The sequence below is a fragment of the Microcebus murinus genome, chromosome 8, assembly GCF_040939455.1.
Source record: "Microcebus murinus isolate Inina chromosome 8, M.murinus_Inina_mat1.0, whole genome shotgun sequence".
NCBI lineage: Eukaryota > Metazoa > Chordata > Mammalia > Primates > Cheirogaleidae > Microcebus > Microcebus murinus.
In genome coordinates, this window is record NC_134111.1 from 79,272,488 (window position 1) to 79,298,318 (window position 25,831).

Here is a 25,831-nt window from a genome sequence, read left to right on the forward strand (position 1 = left end):
CCACTTTGCCTCCATCTGGTTACTCAATAGAGGAAGCTTTTGCCCCGAACTATCTGAATAATTACCTTAATTATGAGCTTTATTCTATTTTATATTTGAAATCTTGAATTCAATATATTTTAGCCAGCTAAAATATGATTGGAAGTTGATTATAAAAGAAAAACACACTAAAAGATTATTCAAATAAATTCAGCATTTTCTGTTAATTTGTTATCATATTAACATTTAATGAGTAAGCCTATGAGTTTTGAGTAACTTTAACTTCAGAAAGGTATTATCAAATGGTACTTATTTTTAACTGGGATATTTATAAAGTTGGACTTATTTAGTAGAGTAGTTTTGAAATCGGAGTATTTTGAAAAGTACACATAAAATGAGCAACTCACATTTGAATTTTTTGTCTTGGTATTAATAAGACATTGTTCAGGTAGTGAGTCACTCATGTGGCATCTAATAAAAAACATATTTTTGTTTGGGCTGGCTTAATTAAAACAAAAACTTTTCTTGGTGTCTCACTACTATAAAAAAGTTATTGTACATTATAGTAATGCTATACTCTTATTATTTTATAATGCTCCGTTGAGTTTTTTCATAAATAAGCCTCAAGAAAAATAAATTTGACTCATGCCCAGGCTTATGCTTCGATGGCATTAAGAAATCTCAGTCTCAAAGGCTTGGAAAACAGTCTGCTCTGCATCTTTGCCATCCAGCCACATGCGATGACAAATTTACCATCTCAAGGTTTGGAGATAAGAACACACTATTCTGTAGCAGGACCACAAAACAGTGGCCTGGCCTAGCTCACAGCTTGAATTGCATGTTTCTTTGGGGAAAAATGGAAAAGCCTTTATCACTGTGTATATAAGTGGATTAAGCTCTGTTCAGATTATTTATATCTGAGAGAGATGTCTCATCGTCAGAACAGCAGAAAACAAAAGGTCGGGGATCAATGGTCACTTAGTGAGTTGAGAAAGAGCCTTTGCTGACTGCCGTGTGGGGATTGCTGTGTAGGGCCTGTACCGCTGAGCTAAGTCCAAGCCCCTTCCCATGCCCTGTGACTCTAATAATCACTTTAAGGGAAAGCTTTGTAGAAAGGCACACAATAGGGTGAAGTGTTTTATGCGCTGAAGCAAAGAAAAAGTGAACACTAAGAATAATTCTGGAACATATAACTTTAGGAGTTTAAATTTGGAGAAGGAGTTTAAATTTGCTACAGGAGGATCTTAGTTCACTTTAGATTTTAATAGTAGCTATGTGGCTTGCATTAAGCTTTAAATAACTACTTCTACCTTGTAGTAAAAGGCTATCAGTGCCAAATGACGATGTTTATTAGGTTTCCCACCACTTGGGCAGTTTTGGAGACTGTTAATCTAGAGATAATTTGGAAGTATTATTTGCTAGTTCAACTAGAAAGCCATTGGGTGTTTCATTGAGTTCAATGTAAATTTTTAAAAAAGATTCCTTTAGAATCAGAAATTGAAAATAGTTTGTAAAAATTATTGCTCTAAATATCGCTATTGAGAAACCCTCCTGATATCAGATTTTTAATACTAACTGTTGGTAAAGTAACCTGAAGAATTTGGGGACATGTAAACTTTTAGATTAAAGGAAAATACATTAACTGCTCAGGCAAAATATTGCTTTTTCCTAAAGTCACATCTCTTTAGATGTAATACTCTGAGTAGTTTAGACATGGAAGAAGTACCATACATGGCCTGCTCAGTTATAAATGAGAAATACAGCTATGCCTTGAGCCTTGACATTGTGTAGCATTCTTTATGGTTCTTTTCTTAAATCATATCTTCTTGGAAATAGGTGGTAAAAAGCATGAATATGTATGTGTGTGCATGTGTGAATATATGCACGTTTGTATGTGTAAAGTGATAATGAAGATTTATCAAAATTATGGTGACCTATAAATAATACAAATTTAGATTGCCTACTTGTTTTTGGTGGAATAATGGAGTCAGAAACCTTTGGTTAATGTAAATAAGACTTCCATAACCAAGGTTGTGGAATTCTTGAAAATTAAAAAATACATTTTATTTGGTGGACTGTTTTTTTTTAACATATTTTGGCATATTGGGTAATGCAGTGGGTTACCTTAGTAACTTTGGTTAATCCCATACTCTGGGAATATGAGGATACTACGAGATGATTTAGTCTGTGGATTCCCAGGTGTCTAGGGTCTTAGGATTTTCTCTGAGAAATCCTGTGAAAAACGAAGGCACATGGCACACCAATTTGTCCAACTTTTCCCCATGTCTGCATTTATTTCCATTTACCCCATCCTCCTTTTCCTCCCCACCACCGCACACACAGAATAAAATTATGAACTGTGGTCCAGAGGATTGCAAACCTCCGTCCTGGTTGATTCATGGAGACTTGTGACACATGCCCAGTGTTGAATTATAGCACTGCTTGATCAGACTGTTGGAGCTGTTGCTTTTCCTGGACATTGGAGAAAATCAAGTCGATGAAGAATCATTTTAGGAGGATCTTCCCTAAAGCTTAGGAAAGGTGAAAAGTATGTGAAGGGAGAATTTCATATCTCCATTTAAAAATGAACAGGATTGCCTTTGTCACCTTTGATGTGGGCTGTTTATTTGACATTCCCTAAATTTGAACATAGGAGTTTAAATGTGGGCAAGGTGATTATTTACATGCACATTGGTAGGTGATGGTGATAGGAAAAGAGAAATTCTAGATGATAGTAGGAAAAGAACATGAAGGTAACAGTGACAGTTTGTTGACAATTCAAATCAAAAAGATTCGAGGATGAATATTGAGCTCTTCCAACCAAATTATAATGTCTTGGTCTATGGAACCTGGTTATCACGTCCTCCTATCCCACTACTTGCTCTCTCCATAAGATTCAGTGGCAAAGTGGGCTTCCAATAGTGGCCATACTGGCCTGGCATAGCTACTCCTGGCACTAATGGTGTTAATTTCATAAGCTTATGTAATTATTACATGTGGTTTCTTCTCTCTGAGAGGTTACTTGAGTTACAATTTCATACTGGTTGGACTGATTTTGAATCTAAGAGATTCTATATGGCCTATGTTCCATTTTGTTGGACATGCTAAAGAAAAGACTGCTCATGTACTCACATAAATGAAATTTAAAGGACTATATCTGATTATTATCAGGAAAGTTAACTGAATTGAGTGTAAATTTGGATGAAATTTTAAAAGAATGTGGCATTGCTAATTATATTTTCTCAAAAGAGTAAATGTCTGGATTTTTTTGCTTTTGATTTTTACAGAATTGGGAAATGGAATCCGTTTTAGCTAATCTTTCCATGAGTAAGATAACCAGATTGCTGCTTGCCTGCATTCCATGACCATGTCCCAGTACAAAATAAGGAGCTTGATTCCCTGAATGCCTGGGACTCCTAGGTTAGGCACTTCTCATTCTGACCTAAGCAGGTGGCAGTGGTGTCAGGCTGGCCAGGAAGATGGAGTGCATTTACCTGACTCAGCCCCCCAGGGAAGTGAGCTCAGTCTGAGGCGGCCCAGGAGTCTAAGGCTGTGTGAGGCATTCTTAGCGGGAGTGGTGGTGACCCAGCATAGAATGCTAAGAATGTGATAGCAGAAGGTAAATATATACCTTTGAAAGACGATCTAAAGGCTTTACAACTCTGAGATGGTTATTGTTACTTGAAGAGTTTTGTTTTAATTTTGTATAGATGTATATGTGTATAATATATATTGTAGACAAAAGTCCAGATTTTTCAGAAGTAGTAAACATTGATGAAAACTGTGTAGATGTAAGGTTTATGGATTCCGCTGATATTTTATAATGATCCAGAAATACCTTGCAGGTTATGATGAGAAAGTTTATTGCTTTCAGGATCCGAGGGAACAGAGGGTAATTCAGAGAAAACGATTGTGGAAGGAAAACAGCAAAGACTTACCCACAGTGGTTGTACTTTCACATTAAAATTGAACAAAAAGAATTTTTTTTATACAGCAAATTCAGGACAAGCATTTCTCAACATACAGTGGCCCTTAGTGGTTTTACAATTTATGTGTGAGGAGCCCTCGCAGTCCACGTGATGCAGGCGTGTCCATCTCATTACCAAGTCCCCCTCCCGTGTGCTGCAGCTCCCCCTCCCCCTGCCGGGACATCAGCGGACAAGCTAAGGTCCTGGAGTCCCCCGTTGGTGTGCACAGTCCACTTCCCCTGCACAGATGGTTCTACAGGGTGGTTCGGCCCCCTGCTCTGACCTGGGAACCCAGCAACCCTATAGAACATTGTTTTAAAAGTGCAACCCAAGCTTTGAAAACCAACTTTTAAAAGGACCACAAGCTCTTGCACACTGGAGGTCGCCTGTGTGCCAGGCTGAAATGGAATTTCATATCTGCATTTCACAATGAACTGCATTGCTATTATGACCTTGGACATGGTTATTTATCCGACATTCCCTGCATTTGAAGGAATTCAGATGTGGGCAGTGTAGTCATGTACAGGCATGGAGCTAGCTTGGTTTGCTCCTTCCTCTGTATTTGGAGTAACTGAGGTGACGTTAGTCTAACATTTCTCTTGAGTTCCAGCAATATGTAGCTAGTGAGGTTTGGGCCCTGGTGCTTCAGGGCCATTTCACAAGGTCAGGGGCCGCTGTTTCTCAACCCTGACTCACAAGGGCAAGTGTGCCTCCTTAAACCTCCGCCTTCAGGGGTAGGAGCTGGAGCAGACCCTGTGCTCCGCAGCAGACTAATTTGGTTATGGGAGACATCCCTTTGGTTTCACCTCTATTTCATCAGCAGTGCCTGTCCTCAGGAATATTGCCTTTAAAGAGGGCGAGGTGGGAATGGTGAAGCAAGGGAAGTAGCACTGCTACAGATAGTATTTGCCACTGTGGATTACCTGCTGGGCTAATGAGCCACACGCATAGGACATTCATGAAGACGTTTTCATGAAAACTTTAAAAAGGAAAGGGAAGTTTAAAGATTTTTATGTTTGATATTTCAAAAGAGAAGCATCAAAGTGGTCATTTTGGGAAAAATAAGAATTTTGCAGGAGGCATTTATACCTATTTTGAGCTTTGATATTGTTTTTATTTTGAATTACTTATGGGGGAGGAGGACTTGATCGTAATCTTTTTGGGACTTCTGGCCTGTAAGGGTATATCAGCTGGCCCCAGTGAGTGGGCAGGGGAAGGAGGGGTCTGGGGACTCCTTGTCTCCAGTGTTGCATGACGCCCCGGTGGCAGCAGCATTGCACCCGCCCAGTATGCAGACTAAATGCATGAGCCCCTGCTTGGTGCCCCACATGAAGCCAGACTATGGGGAGGTTGCAACCGACTTTCGTTGTTGCCTTGTAGTGTCTTGCTGGTTCTTTCTTTTTTCTTTTCAAACCTAGGAACCACTTTTTAGGAGACTGGACACTCTGAGCAAGGCATTTGAACTTGCTTATTTTCAACTAAGCTCAATGCTGCATTTGCTTAACTAACCCGTGCCTGTGTCCATTCTCCTTTGAGTGTACCGTCTTCCTGTGCACTCTGTTTTACAACTTCCTAGATATGAAAAATGCTCGTTCCACGGTGGAGTAAGCGCTCATACACCCAAGGCAGCAAGATAACTGAGGAGAGCAAAGGCCACTGCACTGATCCCGAGCTCTAGAGGCCTGGGGGGAGGTAGCTACAAGCCCTTCCGTTTTCCTTAGTTCTCCCAACGGCCCCCTTTGTGGAAGAGGCCTCCCCGTGATAATTTTCATCCAGTGCATTAGCAATGTCATTTACTTCGGAAGTAAGAGACAAATTGGGCCGTGGAGTCTTCCTGTGATTTAAAATGAACACCTTGAACCTTCTTTGGTCTTCACAAAAGGACAGAGGACTGACTCCTAGTGGGGGTGTTGTGGAGCCATTCGAAAGCGTTAGCTGCTCTATTTCCCTTCCAACTTATTCTGGAGGCTGCCTCTGTGTGAGTTGATTACTTTGCTCTGGAGCTAGCATTATTGTCATTCTCATCACCTTTCTCTCCTCATCATCTGATTAATATTGTGGATTTTCTCCCCTCTGCTTGCATCTTCTTTTGGCGCACTCTGGAAGAAATGTCAAGAAGAGGAGGTTCGATCCTACTCAACAAGGCGCCATCTGAGCCGGTGGCACTGGACGAGCACCGCCTTGCACTGCTGGCTCTGGGTATGACATGCTCGCGGCAGTGCTGCCAGAACTGTTCAGTGTGTAAACAAGAACCTTGGGTAGTGATGACCACAGAGCTAAAGTCGGGGTCACAGGGATGGTGTAAAAGAAAGCTATCTCTTTTGGAAATAATTTCAAAGAACCCCTTCCACCACCGTCAATAAAGGGGAGCAAAAGACCATGTTATATAAAAGAACTGTTTCAGAATCTTTTTTTTTTCTGATTAAAGAAAGAAGAAACAAACAAAAAAAAATTAAGTGCAATAAAAGAACCATTAAAAATAGCAAATGATTTGTTTTCCCTCAGCCTGCTGGCACTTAATATCTTCTAAATGATTTGGCATGATTTTTTTCCCTTTACTACCAATGACAAACTCCAGTGGCATGAAGATCTAATTTTCGAAAGGGTAAAAACTGCATGGCATATACACAACAACAAGCTAGCAAGCCAATTCTCAGCAAAACCTGAAATGGAATTCCTAAGGTGAAGATGACAGAGGAACACACAGAAGCTGCCTGGGCCTCTTCACTTAAATGCCTCCCCACTCCCCTACGCCCTAAGCCCCAACCCCTACCCCTAGAGCCCCCACTCCCCGCTTGAGACCAGGCCATGGCGCAACTCCATGGACCATGCTTTCGTTGACTCCTTTTCCCCGTTGTTTTTTCTCCTGGACCAAGCATCCTTTGGAAATGGGAGCTGGAATTTGAACACTGATGCTACTGTATAGTTCTTCTACCAATGTAAATATGGAAATAAGAGATTTTGACACATCATTTTCACTTGTCTGTATTGAAATATTTTTCTTGTAAAGGTTCTCTGTAAATTTGTTTTGTCGTTTGCTCCCCATCTTTTTTGTTTCTTTTCTCTCTTGCTTTGTCTCTGTCCTTCTTTCTTGTACCATGCTGTACAATGATGACTGGGCTTGCTTAAAAAGACAGATGTAGCCACAGATGCAGGGAGTTTGGGCACAAAATAGGTGCAATTTAAAGTTGGTTTGCTTGAAACCAAAAATAGACAAAGGGTGTGTGTGTGGGGGGGACACAAACAACAAAATAACCCATATCAAAACACAAAAATTATGTAAATTCAAACATATGTACTGACAAGTCTCTGAAATTTTTTGATGCCATTATAAACATATGTATATAATGTATGAAAGTAGACACCCTTTCAAAGTAATCACAAAAGTGCCAAGCTCATAATTTTAATTTTTGGTTTTGTCAGTTTTCTTTCCCTGTCTTTAATGTGAAAGGAGGATAAACTTAAAGCCTTAAATAAAAAAAAAATAATTTTTAAATGTTGAAAGCTTGGGAAAAATTAAGCTTTCCATTTTATTTGTATCTGTTAGTGTCAGTATTTCATTCATGTTTCATCTTCCTGCCTCAAAGTATATATGGTAGAACCCTATCATAAAAGTGGTTTTGGGGACAGAAGCAGAAATCACAGTTTTAAAATCATCGTTATAATAGGCTTTCATTCCATGTGTTGTGTTTGCAAAAGCATCCAATCTTTGAACGTTGGGTTGTGCTGGATTATAATTGGATTCCACTGTATACAGAGTCACTGTCTTCTTTTTCCTCCAGGTAGATTTGCAGATGTAATCTGAGGTTTCCAAGTCCCTCTGAGCTTCCTTCACTTTCACCGATTTCTTTTTTCTATTTATGGTCAAGATAGCTTCTGTTCAAGTGTTATGTAAATAAGTTAATAAAGAAATTTGATCCCAGCCTTGTTTTGAATGTACAAACTCGTACATGATCACTTCGGTGAGCATCCATTTAGAGACAAACTTTACTAAAGGCCCCCAAAGAGCCTCCAGGTACCTAATGCCCTCTTTTTAGGAATAGAATGTGGAATTTTACTATTCACTTCTTCATGACACCAAATCTGTTGCTAGATTTAGCTCTAAGTCCCTTTTCAGCAAGATTCATGACATAAGTCTTTGTAGCTTTTTCTTTGACATTGGAAAGACTTATTTCCTAAAGATGCACTGCTTAAAACAGTGACTTTCCCCTAAAGGTATTTTTAATTGTGTAAATATCACAATCATAGAGCAGAAACCTTAATTTCTATATGTTACAACAGACTATCACCTAACATCTTATTCCTATTGTTGCTTTCTGAGTAATGGGTGCTACACAGGTAGGCAGATGTTCTCTAGGACTAGCTGTATGTTTATTTTGTAATAACAGGGCTATCTACAAGGTCTCTCAGCCTTACTGCTGGCTTAACAAGACACAGGTTGTATCCCTCTGCTCAGTGGCAATCGCTCTTTCAGCTTGGAGGAAACTCAGATTACTTGGTATCTCTTCCTGTCGCTGCATTGCTTAGTGTCTCCCTGTTGCTGGGTCCGACTCACTCACAGATACTAAACTGCTGCTAAGTACACCATACATGTTTCACCACTATTCTAGAGGCACCATGGTGACAATATAAACAAAACCATGGTGGTCACAAAATAAGTTAAATCTCGATTGTTAACTTTTGAGCATTTCACAAACAACATTGTCAATGTGCGATGTTATGTTTCAAATCAGACCACAGTGGTCCCCAAATATTATGTACATATGGCAAATGTCAGTGTAACTTTTTGTTACATTGGCAGTTTCATAGGTAATCAAACCTATGCTCCAATGTTAAATTATTTGTGTGTATATGTAAAATACACAAGCTTTAAGCTATGTGTGTATGAATATGAAAGATAATGCAACCATATTAATCGTAAACAATGGATTATAATTATTTTTGGTGGTATAGGTTATGTAGTTTCAAACTCTTTGCTGTATTTTCTCTTGCACATGCCATTCATTTGCTAATTTTTATGGTTGTGGATATTCCTTTTTATTAGTTTGAGCTCAAAGCACAAGTATCACTGTTTAACGTTACCCAACAAGTGTTAGTGTTAAGTGATGACCAAGTTCCCATCTCACCTGCTGTACTTTTGCTGCATTGATTAATGACACCTGGGTGAGGAGACGTGCGCTAACTTCATTGCTCACCTGAGATAGTGCATGTGCCCATTGAATTAGAGCTACTCCTACTAGATAACTGAGTAGTACACATAGGTGCATGTTACAAAACATGAATCACATAGAGCTGTGGAGTTTTACCAAGTGGTGTGTTTTGTTTTTGTTTTTTACTATGCAAAGATGGGAAATGCACAAACTTTTCAACGACTACTGTCTAAAGAACTTTATGGACAATACTTGAACTCTTTCTTTAAAGTCATCCCATCATGTTTTATACTCATTGTTGCTTCCGTAGTTAATTTTCATTTTTAAGTGCTTTGTAATTTTTAAGTAAGTGCACAATCTAAAATTTTGTTTGAAGTTAATAAATTCATTCATATCTTGTTGGCTGCCTATGAATGGAGATTCAGTAGTCATTGTATGCATCTTTTAGTCAAGCGTGTACTAAAACTTTTGTTAACGTAGAATTCTGTAGCTTTCTGCTTTGATCATTTCTCTTAAATCCTTTTTGTGTTTTCACTTGTATTGTTGATTAAATGGCCATGCACCTGATATCATCAGAGTTTTAGCATTGGTCTCAGACGCTTACTGAAAATTTAAGCAGTCAATGGTGCAAAATAAAATCTCTGATTAATGATAAGTATACTTCTGGTTAGGATTCCGTTTTATTGGATTCATTGGAAATTCTTTGCTTCTTACAAATCAGAAAGAAAAAAAAACCCACCTTAGGATCATACCACTATCACCTTTTTTCTTTATTGTCTGTCTTCTGAGTTTAAAGAGCAGATGGCAAGTTTAATGACATCCACATTTGTGATTTGGTACCAGATATTTACTCAAGCAACAAAGAAAGTAGAAGAAAATCTTGTCCTAGAAACTATATTATCAGAAACATTCTAACGAAGGTATTTCACATGGAATTGGTCACCACATTATATCTCTTCTTCATGAATGTCTTCAATATGTCTCCTCTCGTCCCCACTGCCATGCCTTGGTTTGGCATTAACAGTCACATGCTACTGCACTGACACACACAGGTGCTAATCTGACCATGTCATTACCCTGGCGAAAGTCTTGCAGGTCTTTTCATTTCCTGTAGGATAAAGCCCAAACTTAATAATGTGACTTAAAGTTCTGCCTGCCTTTCATGACCTCACGCCTGTTTGTTTTTCTAGCCTCGGTGGCTCTCATCCTCTCATAGTCACCCTACTTACAGTTCCCCTAAAAGAGTCTCTCCACCCAAGGCTGAATAATCTAATTTAAATTTTATGTCCCTTACCCATAATTCATTTGTTCCAGTGTCATTTCTTATAATAAAAGAAACATAGGAACAACTTAAAAATAACATGAATATTATACTTAAAATAAGAAAACTTGCTAGAGTGTCATTTATATTTGACTTTAAAGGAATGATCTGATTTGGGGCATGTTTTCCTTTAAGTCATTCTATTTTTGAGGTTGACATTGAAATGAGGCTGCTCCATGAGAAAGATGACCCAGAAACCGGAAACTCCCTAGATAATGAGCAGCCCTAGAGTTAAAGTTTGATGTGAATAATTAAGTAGATAATCCATATGGTCATGATGGAATTCCTAAGTAACTTTTAAAATTTAAGATAGGTGCTCTTTAAGTTAAGGTGCAAGGGTTAGGGATGTCTACTCATTAATTTATTCATTTAACAAATATTTATTAAGCTCTTAAGGCATGCCTGGAACTCCTTGAAAGAACAAACAGAAATTCTTGGCATAAAGTTGCTCACAATTTAGCAGGAAGAGACAAGTGTTTAAAACAAAAAATCTCTGAGCACAAAGTGATAGGTAAGCTAAGCTAATCTTGTGCTGGAAGTGAAAAGAACTGTTGGGTAGGTGGGAGAGGGATGCAGGAAGCCTTGAAAGAAGTAAGTTTTGAACTATCTTGAAAGATGACAAGAGTTTACCAGTTTAATACAATGAGAAATATACTCAAGGCGCAGGATGCAACGTGTACCAAGACCCAGGAGGAGGAGCTGAGACCCTTGGGGTAAGTAGAGCTAAATAGGCCGGCTCCATTCAGCCTGTGTTTCCTTTCACCCTTTTTCTCTCCTTTCTTCTTTCCCTTCTACCTTTCACAAACTCTTGATCTGTAAGAATCCTACAGTACTCTGTCAGGCCCCAAGGACATAATGATGAGCTCTCAATCTTATGAGCAAGATGCAACATTCAAATACGAAGTGATGAATACCATAATAGACATAAGTATCAGGTGCTTCAGAAGAAGAGGGGAGCAAGACTTTATCCTTGATCTTGGATCAAGGAGGGTTTCACAGAGGTGGTGGCATTTGAGCAAAAGACTTTGCCTGTGCAGCTGGGCTTAATAACCATGATTCCTGATTGTCATGTTTACCCATGGTTTGCTCATTTTGGTGTGGTGGTGGGGAAATCCATGCAAAAATGCCTTGGAAGTAGAGCCACCTGTAATGCAAGGGTCTAATTGTCTACCCCAGGTCTCTGGGTGTCTTCTGTTTGTGTAAGGTTATGATGTCTGTTAAAACCTTAAAATTGTATATTTTCCCACTGATGTGCTCATCACGGAGCAGTCTTAAACGCTTGGGGCTGTCAGTAATGACTAAGAGGGCTTCTTGACCTGGCCTGGGAGCCTCTAATATTTTCTTAGCATAAAGATTCCTGGCTCATCTCAGCCTGGAGTGAGGGGGTGGCTAAGAAAACCCATAAAAGCTTTTAAAGCATCATTTAGTAAGTCCTTCCATTAGTTAGGGGTCAAAATCATTTTCCAAGTGTAGTCTCATTTCCGGTCAACCAAAGTTAGTGTTTGTCTGTCTGTTGTGCTTTAGAGAGAAGTTTACCATTCCTCAATCTTTTCAGAAGCTTCTCAGCGGGTCTGGCATTTTGACAAGAACAAGTTCTTGGCCACGTATGTGACACATGGAGAGAAATGAAATGCCATGATGCTTCATCACATGAGAACAGAATTCCTGCTGGGGTCTGCCGGCACTCCTTTGCCAGCTGATTGTGCGTGCACACACACTTGCTCTGGTGTGACTGTAAAAACTGCACTTGTGACCCCACGGAGTCCACCCTTAGGGGAACATTTATCTGACTGTGATGATCATTGAAAGCCAAATTGGCCCAGGAAATCAATTGGTCCTACAAAAACAAGGCAAAACAAAACAAAACAAAAATATCTTTCTGAATGATCAAGAGTATGTGAAGAGTTCTTCAGATCTCTTTGGAGCTGTAAATAGCTTCCAGCCTTCAGGAGGTAAATGAGCTTGCAGCAGAGCTCCTTTAGGCCCAGGTCTCAGGATAAAGACAGAGAAAGGTAACGAGCTGTAGGAGACATCAGGACCGCCTCTGTTTTGCGGCAGCAGACACAGCCTTGTAGAGCCATTGTAACGCCCATAGAGACAGCAAATGGACTGGAGGCAGTAGTTTTAAACTGCTTTTTCTACGTAGGTAAAATGGCTACAAAGCAAAGGTCACATACCCTAAGGTCTGTAGGACCCGGTCAGTTACCAAAATGAGCACGACAGGGCAATGTGGGGGACAGGAGTGGTGAGGGAGGCTGAGTTGAGCTGGAGAATGCGTACCCTGTCCTGGAGGAAGCAAGCTCTGCTTCTCCAGCCACTTGTCACCATGTGGAAAAGTGTGCCTGTCATTGTCCATTCCATTCCATTTATTTTTCTAGAGAAGCCAGAAATCCAGATTTTTTTTTTCTGTGAAACAGAGTCTGTCTCTGATGCTCAGGCTATAGTGCTGTGGCGTGATCATAGCTCACTGCAGCCTCAAACTTTTGGGCTCAGGTGATCCCCCTGCCTCAGCCTCCTGAGTAGCTGGGACTACAAGCACATGCCTCTGCACCTGGTTAATTTCTTTTGTTGTTGCTGTTGTTTTTGTTTGTTTCTTGGGGGTTTTTTTGAGACAGGGTCTCACTCTGTTGCCCAGGCTAGAGTGCTGTGACATCATTGTAGCTCACTGCAACCTCAAATTCCTGGGCTCAAGCGATCCTCCTGCCTCAGCCTACTGAGTAGCTGGGTCTCCAGGTGCAAGTCACTATGCCCAGCTACCAGAAATCTAGATAATAATATAAAATTTCCCTTTTTATAAATGGTGAAGCCCATTTATATATTAAAAACACTATGCATCAAGATGGTGAGAATAGAATTTATCTTCACATAGAATTGAGTCTATGGCCCTCCTAGTATGTAACTTCTGCATAAAATAATAGAACATTTTTATGTCAGGCCCCCTGAAATTGTCCAGTAACACTAATGAGTATGAAGATGCGGCCTTGCTTCCAGTCCGGGTTACAGATCGCGGCGTGGAAGATCACACAGGCATTTTCCTGAGTCCCCACCTGTAGTATTACCTTACTATTGTTCTGTGTGGATAAGGAGCAGCCGCTGAAAGCCACAGAACATCAAAGACAGGCTGCGATAAGATACTTCCTTTTGATGATGCTTTGTGTATTAAGCTTATTCACATATGCCCATTTATGAGAGATGAACTAAACGTGCATTGGCAAATGGAGGATCATTCCTCAGTGCTCAGTGAGCTGTCTCACTGCTCACTAAGGCAGCTTAGCGGCTGCCTGGATCCTGAGCCATGTCTGCCATCAGGTGGAGAAAGTGCTGTGGTTGATTATGGATGTCTGCTACCTGGCAACCAGAAGTACCTCACTAGAGCTGCACAAATCTTACAACAGTCTTTCTGTCTTTGACTGTCAAGGCCAACTGGATAAAGGGAAGAATCAGCCAATCTGGCTAATCCAGAGGCCGCTATGTACTAATCTGGCTCAGGAAAATAAGAGAAGGATTCCTGAGCAAAGAAATGCAGAAACTGAAAAATTCAGCAGGAAGGAGCAACTTTATTTTTTCAAATTGTTCTTCATTTCTGATCATTCTGAAGGCCTATATGTTGCAGAAAATTTAGAAAAATAAAAATTTAAGGAAGAAAATTAAAATCACTATAATCTAATCAGGATATAATCTCCATTGATATTTTGTTAATTTCATGAACTCATTATTTTCTTAGTCTTTCCCACACTCACAGAAGCAGCCTACAAAGGTAGGCAGTGGGTGGTTCTCTCAGAGGATCTACCTTTCCACTCCTTGCTCATCTACGTGTGTGTGTCCATCCCCTGTGCCATGTTCTGTGTTCTTCTGGCCCCAGAAAAGGATGGGACAGTATCATTAGGGCAGAGAAGTGCTTTCTAACCTCTTGGCCTTGCCTCAGCCTATTTTCTTTGCTAGGAAGACTTCCTCCCCATCTCCCAAGCCCCAGGTTCCCAGCTATCCCCAAATGTTACTTCAAATACCTATTACCTCCTTCATGAAGTCTTTCCTGATCATTCCGTGGCTTTCTGTTTACATACAGGGAATGAGAGAGCTCTAGCTGGTGGTGGAGCCAGGATGAAACCCCAAGTATTTTGGGCTCCAGATCTCGTGCTCTAATCACATCACTTTATTGCCCCTCTTTTATTCCCATTTTATAGTTGGAAAAAAGTTGGAGAGGTTTAGCACCTTCTTGAGATCACCGTTCTAGCAAGTGGCTGGGCCAGAATCACACCACGGGCTGTCCAATTCTGGATCCTTTTCTGGACCCAGGAGAACATGAAACATAGCACTTATCTCTCTGTCTCTCTCTGTGTGTGTGTCTCTCTCACACACACACTCACTCTCTCTCTCACTCACACACACACATACACATGAGCAGGAGGGGAAAAACAGTAGATCCTCAGAGACAATCACTTGCTGCCCACCTCCGTGGGCTAGTTCTGCTGTGCTCACTGCTGGACGCATTGCTCACTGCCACCACTAGGGGATCTGCTATGGGAAGACTTAACTCTAAATCTCTACATGTTTTGTTAGAACTAGAGAAAGAGGCTAGCAAGACACAAGGGAAGGTTGAAAATTTACTCCTAGCCACTTCACCTGAGAGGGAATATGTTAGCCAGCTTAACACATTCTGTAGGAATAAGTGAGAGAAGAAATGGGATTTTTTTGTTGTTACCTCTGATGGATGAAACACTTCTCTGTTGTGAAACTGAAGAGTGAAAAATTACAGAAATACTACTTTCAATTCCATATTAAAAAGAGCAACACTGAGTTAACAAGTAGTACAGACATCTACTAAGTAAAAGACTCTTTGCTAAACATAGTGAGTCAGAAAATATTATGCCTGGATGGTGCCCTACAGGATATTACAGTTTGGTAGAGGGGTTGAGAAATGGGGAGTGAATTTCATTTATGATGAAAGTGTCATACTTGTTAAGGAAAATACAGATAAATAATTATGGAAAGTCAACAGAGGAAAATACTACTTTCTGCTCTAGAGATGTACAGAAGAGATCAACAAAATTCTATAAAGGAGGTAGCATTTGACTGCTATCTGAACAATTAGTGAACTATGGACATACAGAAATGAGGAAAAAAGTATTGTAACTTCAGTTAGGTAGGCTATGTAAGTTAAGCTGAAATAATAATGACCAAAAATACCAGTGGCTTAAACAAGATCTAAGTTTTCCTTCCTGGCATGAGCAGCCCAGAGCTAGTATGATGGCTCCACACACCTGCCATGTTTTTGCTGTGAAATTCTTAGCACCAGCTTCCATCTAATGGAGCAAATGAGCTGTTCCAGCTCCCACGACACTGACTTCCAAAAAGCAGGGGGAAAAGGAGGAGACATGGAAGGCCTATCAGTTCCTCTAGATACCAATCTGCCAGTTGTGTATATCACTTTTTATCACATGCATTGATTAGTCTTAGTCACACTGCATTGCACACCTCATTGCAAAGAATGTAATTGAAGGGAGTGGTGATGCTACAGAAAGAAGGTTAGAAATGGGCACTGAGACCTATCAGCCCACCACTGAGCTTAAAGAAAGTGCCCATGGGGGATTGTGGAGATGGGTGGGGATAAATGAGTGAGAGCCATGATGTGTTGCTCAGATTTGCTTTTGAGGAATAAAGGGGTTATACAGTGTTTATTTCTCTATTTTGGGGGAGTGTCAGGGAAAGACTGGCATCAGCTGTTGGCCCTTTTGGGGAAGGTCTCAAGAAAACTGTCTTCTCAAGACGGTTTTGACACAAACTTTGTGTCTGCTCAAGAAAACTGTCTTCCTCAAAGTAGACTGCATCCAATGATGGGGTCAACATGTGGCTATCAAGGCCCAGCCCACTTATCTAACTCAAGACAGCTCTGAAAACCCAGCTCCAAAAGCTCTACCTGTGTTGGGCCTGCATGGAAGCTCATCTCCCTCTGCCCAATCCTACTTCCTTCCCTCCCTTCCACAGCTGTAGAAAAGCACTCCCTAATCAACTTCCTGCCTGCTAATCTCTGCCCCAGAGACTGATTCCTGGGGAACACCATTTGGAACAATCATCAAGCAGTTTGTTTTTATGAGAGCATAGAGTATATAAAAGGGAAAGGAAGTACATGAGAATGAACCATGGCTTTGGATAAGGTTGAAGAGATCCTGAACTGTTGGTGTGGACTAGATTCTGCAGGTGGTAGTTAGCAGGTTTCTGTTTGTAAATGTAGGATGTACTGTGGGTAAGAGGGGCAGGGGGTGGGCAAACCAGCTTGAATGCTACAGCCATACCATAGATCCACCATAATGAACAACTGACACAGGGCTCTGATGATGCAAAATGAAGACGAAGGAACAAATCACAGAAGTGAATCAACAGAACTGAGCAGTTGAGCATGGGAAGCAAGAGAGAGGAAACAGTAAAAAATGAAGGTTGAGTTGGACACCTGGTGGTCAGGAAAATGGAGTCAGTCTAGAGGAGATCCTAATTTTGAGAGCAAAGACGTGTTCCATTTTGGATCTGGTGGAGTTGAGGGGCATGGGAAATCCAGGCGAAGATGTCTGGCAGGCTACTGAGGATATGGAACTCATCATAGATATAGTTACTTGAGAACCACCTATGGAAGTAAAATTTACTCATACTTTAAGACATAATAATTAAAGCCATAATATAATTTTTTTTTTTTTGAGACAGAGTCTCACTTTGATGCCCAGGCTAGAGTGAGTGCCATGGTATCAGCCTAGCTCACAGCACCCTCAAATTCCTGGGCTCAAGCAATCCTGCTGTCTCAGCCTCCCAAGTAGCTGGGACTACAGGCATGCTCCACATGTCCAGCTAAATTTTTTTTCTATATATATTAGTTGGCCAATTAATTTCTTTCTATTTGTAGTAGAGACGGGGTCTCGCTCTTGCTCAGGCTGGTTTCAAACTCCTGACCTCTAGCAATCCACCCGCCTTGGCCTCCCAGAGTGCTAGGATTACAGGCGTGAGCCACTGTGCCCCGCCCATAATATAATTTAAACTGTAAAACTTAAGAGGCAATTTCTGAGGAAGGTATCACAGAAAGGAAAAGGAGGGGGGAGGATGGAGGGGCTGAAGAGATTGGGAAAAAATATGGAATAAATGCAGTGAGACCATTGCTTCCATGAGAGGGGCTGTGTGCTAAAAGTTTACTGACAGCAGACTTGAATTGTGCTGGCGCCAAGAACAGAGGAAAAGATAAGTCAGATCCTCCTTCTGTAGCCATGATTCCAACTGATGTGGGATCAATAATGGTGCTCCCTAAAGGGCAACATATGAACCAATGACCAAATCACCTGTGACCTTCACTTGGCTATCTGAAAATTTTTTGAGGGAAACTGGGATATCCACACTTAAAGAAGCTTTTGATATCATCTCTGTGTAGCAACATAATTGTTTTAAAAAAGAAACACTTACTGCCATTACTATCACCACAATTGCACTTTCTTAAGGCTGAAGCTGAAATTACGAGCATTTTAGCATTCCAGGAATAAGAGATGAGAATGACATTCCTATACTTATTAGAAGCCAAATTCCATTTATCATCAGAGTAGTTGTTTGTCAATAACATCACAGAAAAACATTATTCCTGGGCCACTATGGCATATGAGCAGAAGGCTAGCACCACTATGGCATATGACAAAGATAGTTGTCATTGTTCTTGAGTCTCCAAATTACATTCTCAGTGTTGCACAAAGAAGAGGTAAGATGCTTGAGACATTTCATCAGGCACTTAGTTTAATATTTTTAGAAATGTGAGCTAAACATAAGAAATAAAAGGAGGCAATTCAAGTAGAAACTCAAGGGTACACGTAACCAAGATGGCTCTAGTTGTATTTCATTGAGCTCTCAGAAAGTTGTTTAATATAATCTCTCTTTTCTTGGTGGTGTATGGCCTGGAGCCATATTTAATTTGCTGTGGTTGAAAATGAGAAATAATTTTCCTTTATTAAAGATGAAAAAATCTTAGAAGGTCTTATATTCAAATATTTATATGAGACCACACACTCAAATGAAAGGAGGAAAATGTAGTCAATTCAGTCCACTTTTGCTTTGTTCTCAGGATATATACTGAGTGAGTAGCTTCCCATTTAATAGCTAAAGCTTCCCATAACCTTTAGCTATTTTCGGATGAATGAATTACAGATGAATATCTCCAAGAAGTCCTTTGACTATGTGTGCACAATTTCCAGTTACTCAGAAATGCAACCAATTTATATATCCACAAATCACATATCACATTAGGGAATATTACAAATATTTTGTAGCATAGGTAATCTCTCTGGCTGAGTAACCTGCAGTATTTTGATAGTTATCTAAGTAGCTTTGCAATTCATTTGGTTAGGAAGTCTTTTATATATTTAATTTTATTATAGGGAAAGATAAATTTTGAAGTCCATACACAAAAAGGGATCAATATCTGAAACTGAACTATTTGCAAAATAAAAAAAAATTTGATAACAAAAAATAATGGTGAAATCTTGTTTCTGAAACAAGTAGAATTTTCCACTATGGAAAAATTAAACCCTGGAAACATCCCTAAAAGAATAATCCCAACCACTCATAAGACTCTCCCTGCCTCCAGGTATTATGAGGGCCTGAGAATGCCTCCACCCCTGCTGTTCAAAGTGAGAAAGGCTGTTCTATAGAATATGCTCTGGGGCTAACCCTTGTCCTGGGAACCAATTTAGAGAAAGGGAAAAGGATAGTATCTGGAAAGCTACTGGAGACCATGGCTTTGTACAGAATATGTTTAAATTATAGTGATTTAGAAATGAGGTGGGTCATACCCGTAAATACGACTTTTCAAAAATGGTCACAGAAAGTGGGCTTGAGACTATTAGCAGATGAGCATGGCTGTAACTTAATTTTGTTTGCTGTTCTGATTTACTCCCCTATTCTAGAGTTTTATGTCTGTCTGAAATGTTTACAACTGGGAAGGTCTTCATGACCAGCAGATCACCACATGCTGCTGGGCATTTGATCAAAGGTCTAATGCAAATGCTTCTGGTATAGGTTGCTGTCTTGAATCTTTTTTTTTTTTTTAATTTTTTCCCGAATTCTGTGGGTAGAAATATTGTTAGAGTTACATATCTTGCCCTTGCTCCACTCCCCACCCCACTCTGCCAGAGCTTCAAGCGTGTCCAGTCTTCAAGTGGTGCCCCCTGCACCCACCATGAAAGTGCGTACCCTTCCCCTTCTCCCCTCTTCCACCTGTTCACCTCCCATTAACAAAAAAAAATTTTTTTTTAGACATTTTGGTTACAGTGTGTTTCTTTGCCTCTCCCTAAAAACGGATAGAGGTAGTCCTTTCCCCCCTACAATGCTCATTACATCCTTAAGATGTGGGTCTCCCCCCCTCAGATCCCTGTTGAACACTACAATTATTTGAACACCAGAGAAAATTAAATATCTAGGAGTATATCTAACGAGAGATATGAAAGATTTATATAAGGAGAACTATGAAACACTAAAAAAAGAAATTGCAGATGATTTAAACAGATGGAAAAATCTACCATGCTCATGGCTAGGAAGAATCAATATTGTTAAAATGTCAATATTACCTAAGGTGATCTACAGAATCAATGCAATTCCCATCAAAATACCACCAGCATTCTTTACAGATCTAGAAAAAACAATCCTTCACTTTGTATGGAACCAGAGAAAACCACGCATAGCCAAAGCAATCTTAAGTAAGAAAAACAAACTGGGAGGGATCAGTCTTCCTGACTTTAAGCTGTACTATAAGGCAATAATAGTAAAATCTGCCTGGTACTGGCACAAGAACAGAAACATCAATATCTGGAACAGATCTGAGATTCCAGAGTTCAAACCTGCTGTCTTGAATCTTTCTGGTCCTGAAATGGATCAATGGATAGTTGTATAATAGATCTCTTGGACAATTCTGCTACTTGTGTCTGTTACCTAGTGAGGAGGAGGTATTGAATTAGAAACTTGTTCCAAAATAGTTTTTTGTTTGTTTGTTTGTTTGTTTTACCTGCTGGGAATGAGAAGTTATGCTGGGTATCAAATGCAGGTGTCATATTTGAAGCAGAAGTGGTCAATTTTCTGATAGTAACTCTGGAATAGGTTTATAAGTTGAAAAAAAATCACAAACTTGTCTATGAAACTTAGGTAAAGGAAATTGTAAATGTCTCACTAAATTTAATTGGTGCCTTCTGATGTCACAGAGAGTCTAGAAGTTTTCTACATGATTATTAAATCAAAGCTGTGTGTGCATGAGTGCACCAACATGTGTGTCAGGTATGAAACTTAGTCTGAATATGGGATCTCTAGATGGGATGGGGATTATTTCTATGAATATATATGATACATTTCTTTGAATATGTTTCCTCAAAATCTGTGCCTTTATATGTATATTTAAATTCCCTTAGAATATAACCCTCAGACATGTCAGAAGCACGGGCCTGTTAAAAGAAATTTACTCTTCTTCAGTAGCTGCTGGTTGTTATAGGACAGGTGGGTCACCTGTCTCCCTGAAGGTTTTCAAGGAAGAGGAGGATGGTAAACAGGAGTCTGATGGCAGAGTGACAGCACGGTGAATGCTTTCCACATACACACTGGTTAGTTTCAGTGGTTTCAGATGTGTATGCCTCATGACATGAATTTGAATGATGTAAGTCAATTTTGTAAGCATATGAAGTTGTGATCTTGTTCAAATGAGCATTGATGCAATTTCAAAGCTTGCATAGATTGAAGATCTAAAAAAGTTAGAAAGACTGAAGCTGTTTGTGCTCTTAAAGCAATGTTTTCCTCCTTGATCTCTATCATAATACATAATTTTATTGCATTCATTTCATTTTTGCTCTTTTTTATTTATTTGTTTACTTAAATATTGTTAGCCTTCTCCAGTGAAATGTAAGTTCCATGATAGCAAAGGCTTTGCTTATCTTGCTCATTGATATATCCCCCTATGTCCATAACAGTGAGTGGCACATTGTGTGTGTGTGTGTGTGTGTGTGTGTGTGTATAAAATATTGAACAAATGAATTGGTTGGTTTGGGTGTGTGTATCATATTTCATTCAGTACCTTATTCTTTGCCTATTTTTGTCTGCTGTGTGCCCAATTGTGGATTCATCAGTGTTTTAAAATATACCTTGATCATCTCTCATGGCACCCAGTAGAGGATGTGCTTTGAAGTAGCAAGTGTTTGGTCATCTCAGCATTCTTCTTTCTGCTCAGGAAGATGCTATGAATGGACCTTCTCATCTCACTGTCCTGACCTCACTCCAGTGAAGAAGACAGGGGTGAGACTAGTGGTCACAGAAAACAGTGACCATTGTCATCCCAAGAGAAACTAGGGTTCAGGACAGTGTATGAAACATTTCTGGTTTTCTCCTTGTTTTATTAGCACTAGTTAAATGACAAGGTGCTCTAATAGAAGATATCCTGAATAACCAATAAAATGTTACTATTTTTGGTGAATGAATTTTTGCATCATCTGTTTTACATTAGAAATGAAGAACATTAGCTGAGGATAAAGATCTTCCATAGATGATATGGACTTCTATTTTTTAACTTGAAATTTAGGTATACAGAATGGGATTAATCATAATTCTTGGTTCTTGATATAAACTATCATTAGTCCATGGGCCTTCTGTATGCATATATGTATTTATATACTTACTATTTATTTATTTAAAATCATAAATATCTATGAATCTACCACTTAGCATGATAATTAGAACACTGACAGTAGCTAACAGTGAAACATCTCTATCATATTCATGGCCTGTCTCCCCTAATGTGATTACCGCCTTGATTCAGGTAATAGTCATTTCACTGCTTTTTGGAAACATGCATGTATTTTTAATATATTTTTTACATATTCTTTCTTTTTTTAGAGCTAGGGTTTTGCCCTGTTGCCCAGGTTGGAGTGCAACGGTGCAATCACTGTAGGCTCCAACTCCTGGCCTCAAGTGATCCTCCTGCCTCAGCCTCCCAAAGTCCTGGGATTACAAGCGTGAGCCACTGTGCCCAGCCTTTTTTAATATATATTCATAATAAATGTGTAGTTTAAGTTTAGTTGTTTTAACTTTACAAAATAAATATTGACATTTTGTATGTAATATTTTGGGATTTGTGTTTTCCTCCTCAATATTATATTTCTACAATCCATTTATAGTGTTCCAACTCATGGTACTTCATTCATCTTAACTGCTGTGAAGTAGTCTATTGTATAAACAAACCACAATGTATTTATTAATTCCCTACTTTTTGGGAATTTGACTTGTTCCCATGTATTTTCTATGTGAATAGTTTCTCTGTGAACATTCTTGTACATATTTTTTAGCGTACAAATGCAAGAATTTCTCTAGTGTTTACATCAAGGAGTGCAATTGCTTACTCATGGGATATATCAATGTTTAACTTTTCTACAGTGATTTTACCACTTCAATTATTTTTTATGTATCATTTTTATAATTATATATAATTTTTTTTAAGACAGAGTCTGGCTCTATTGCCTGGGCTAGAGTGCCATGGCATCAGCCTAGCTCACAGCAACCTCAAACTCCTGGGCTCAAGCGATCCTCCTGCCTCAGCCTCCTGAGTAGCTGTGACTACAGGCATGTGCCACCATGACCAGCTATTTTTTTCTATATATATTTTTAGTTGTCCAGCTAATATTTTTCTATTTTTAGTAGAGATGGGGTCTCGCTCTTGCTCAGGCTGGTCTCAAACTCCTGACTTTGAGCCATCTGCCCACCTCAGCCTCCCGAGTGCTAGGATTACAGGCTTGAGCCACCGTGCCCAGCCTACCACTTTAATTCTTAATTTCAATAATTTGCTAACCCCAGGATTTCTAGACATTTATTTAATTAATGGATTAGTGCCCCAAATAATAGAATAACTGGGACAGTAAGAAAGAATTTTGTGATTACCTTGTTGGGCCTTTTGAATTTACAGAGGGCAGCATTGTGGCATAGGAGAGATGAAATGACGAGTCCTAGAAAAAAAAAAAAGGACTTTTAGATACATTTCCAAATAGTTTATGGAACCATCACTGCATTCTTACCAGAATCTTCTATTTATTAAATAGATAATGTTTGATGAATAAAAATAACCTGCCATTTATAAGATAAGAAGTCAAGATCTAAGAGAATTAAAAGATAAGCAGCAAAGGAGTTATACCAATTTAAGGTTAAACTTGAATTTCTTCAACGCATAGTGTCTCATCAGCCCACATTGCCTTGTGGGGTTAATCTTGCTGACTGCTCCGAAAAACAGCCATTCCCAACTTCCTGGACAAAGTGCTATACTTCTCTCACTGGAATTCTTTTTCCCAGACTTGCTTGCATCTATAAATGACCATGTGACCTAGTTGTAGCTCATGAATTTCAAACCTAAGTCCACTAATAAGGGTTATGAAATGCTTTTACTTTCTTGCTTAAAAAGGGGCCAATGTGGCGGGGCTGGAGCAGTCCTCCCACCTGCTCCCTGCCTGGAATGTATTAATAGATGTGATGTTTAAAGCTGTGACAACCAACCTGTGAGTCCAAGGAGGGTCAAGAAAATTATAGAAACATAGGGCCTGGTATCCTTGGAACACTGAACCAACATCAGCAGCCACATGTCTCCAGACTTCTTATTAGGCAAGAAAAATAAAGCCCTTTTTGTTTAAGCTACTCTACTCAGATTTTCTGATACTTGCCTTCCTAGAGGATATACCATGTTACAAAAAAAATTATCTCAAACTAGATTTAGAATGTTTCTCATTTCCCAGTTACTGAAATTTAAAATCTTGTCACTGGATGTGAAATGTTTTTTTTTTTTTTTCCTTAGGGAAAAGTGATTTTATGCTTTCATAGTTGGAATCTATTTTTAAGATCATAGTCTTTCAATCAAAATGTCCATTTCAGAGGATGTGTCCATGATAACATCAGAGAAACATCCTAATTAAGCAAAAGCATAATTAAAAAATTGGGCAATGGGAGAAGAAAAATAGCCTAAATTGGCTGATTGACATTTTCAGTCCTTGTCCAGATATGTGAAAGAAAATTCATCAAAGTTGATTAATTATACTCACTACTTCAGTCTCAGGTTCAAAACGGGGCTATTATTCTCATAAATAAATTCAATCTGCATTGATTAAGAAACTATTATATGTGTGTTGGGCTCTAAGGCTGAGAGCATTTAAACATCATTCTTGCTCTCAAGGGGCTCACAGACTAGTGGGAGTGGTGGTGGGAAGGTGAGGAGAGACAGGTAGGCACGTGTAACAGTGAGAATACAGTAAGCAAATAGTGAAAGGACGAATGAGTTGCATGGGAATCTAGAGCTCAGCAGACCTAACTGCTTTAGACACACAAGAGTCCAGGAAAAGTTCCTCATCCCAGGAGCCTGCCTCATACTGTAAAGTGTTTTGTGCATTCAACATATAGATCTATATCCTCCTTTGTCCTTCCACAGATGTTTTCTTTTTGGTAAAAGTCCATGATTGTCATTGGACTCCTGGCTTTCTGGCCTGTGAATTTTCCTGCTCGTCCTATATGTTAAGTAGAGATTCCATCATTATTGAAGCCTTAGGAAAAAGAAACTTACTATTCTAAAACCTTAGACTTTTGTCATTGTTGCTTTGTAACAATTGTTACAATTTACAATTTTCAATTGTAAACCAAATTGAAAACAAGTCACTTACATTTAGTATCCTTTGGAAATGAGTTGGCCAAAAAATAGGACAATTTTGAAAGTCAGTACCTACAATGGTCCTCTTGAACTTGCTGGGGTAATTCCAAGAGATAACCCCGACTTTTAACAAAGCCATAGGAATACCTGTGGGCTTTGTAACCTACTGCAAAGAATGGGCAGAGGATGGAAGTATTAATATCATGATAATACCCTCAAACAAACCACCACTACACTTATTATTACAACTATAGTATCTTCAGTCAGACAAGCAGGAAAAATATGAATGAAATATTCCTGTATCCCTGAATAACTTTCCTTTTCCACACATTTTGGAATCAATGTCCAATGTCATCTGACTACTTCACCGCAACTTGTCCTTATGAATTTGATGACACTTAAAGAATGACTCATCCACTTACCCCAATGGGCATTCCAGGAAATTGTCCTTGTTTATTGCCATCTTCAAATTATGGAAAAGCACAAAAGAATGAGAGGGAAATAATTATTTTTACTATCTGATCCTAAATGTTAAAGAAGCACCCTATTCTTAAAGGTTGTACCCATCATTTGCAAATTAATGCACTGCTGAAGATGCAAACTATCTATATAACTGCTCTCGAATTTCATTAAAACTAATCGGAAGTCCTTTTTAATGTCTTGGAGAATTGCTTCAAGTGGCAAAAATCAGAAAAATCTACCCATGGGGCACATTCTGCTAATTGCAATTTACTTCTCAACT

The 25,831-nt window shown here is 39.3% G+C and overlaps 1 protein-coding gene across 1 annotated transcript in view; it reads left to right on the forward strand.

Annotated features, from left to right (window-relative positions):
* Window positions 1–9,579, forward strand: part of ADAM23 (ADAM metallopeptidase domain 23) — a 153,848-nt gene extending 144,269 nt beyond the window's left edge. Inside the window, exon 26 of the mRNA XM_012738876.2 lies at window positions 6,054–9,579. Within this exon, the coding sequence (XP_012594330.1) occupies window positions 6,054–6,102 (49 nt within the window). The 3' untranslated portion in view covers window positions 6,103–9,579. The remainder of the gene's footprint in view (window positions 1–6,053) is intronic.
* Window positions 9,580–25,831: the final 16,252 nt, after the last annotated feature.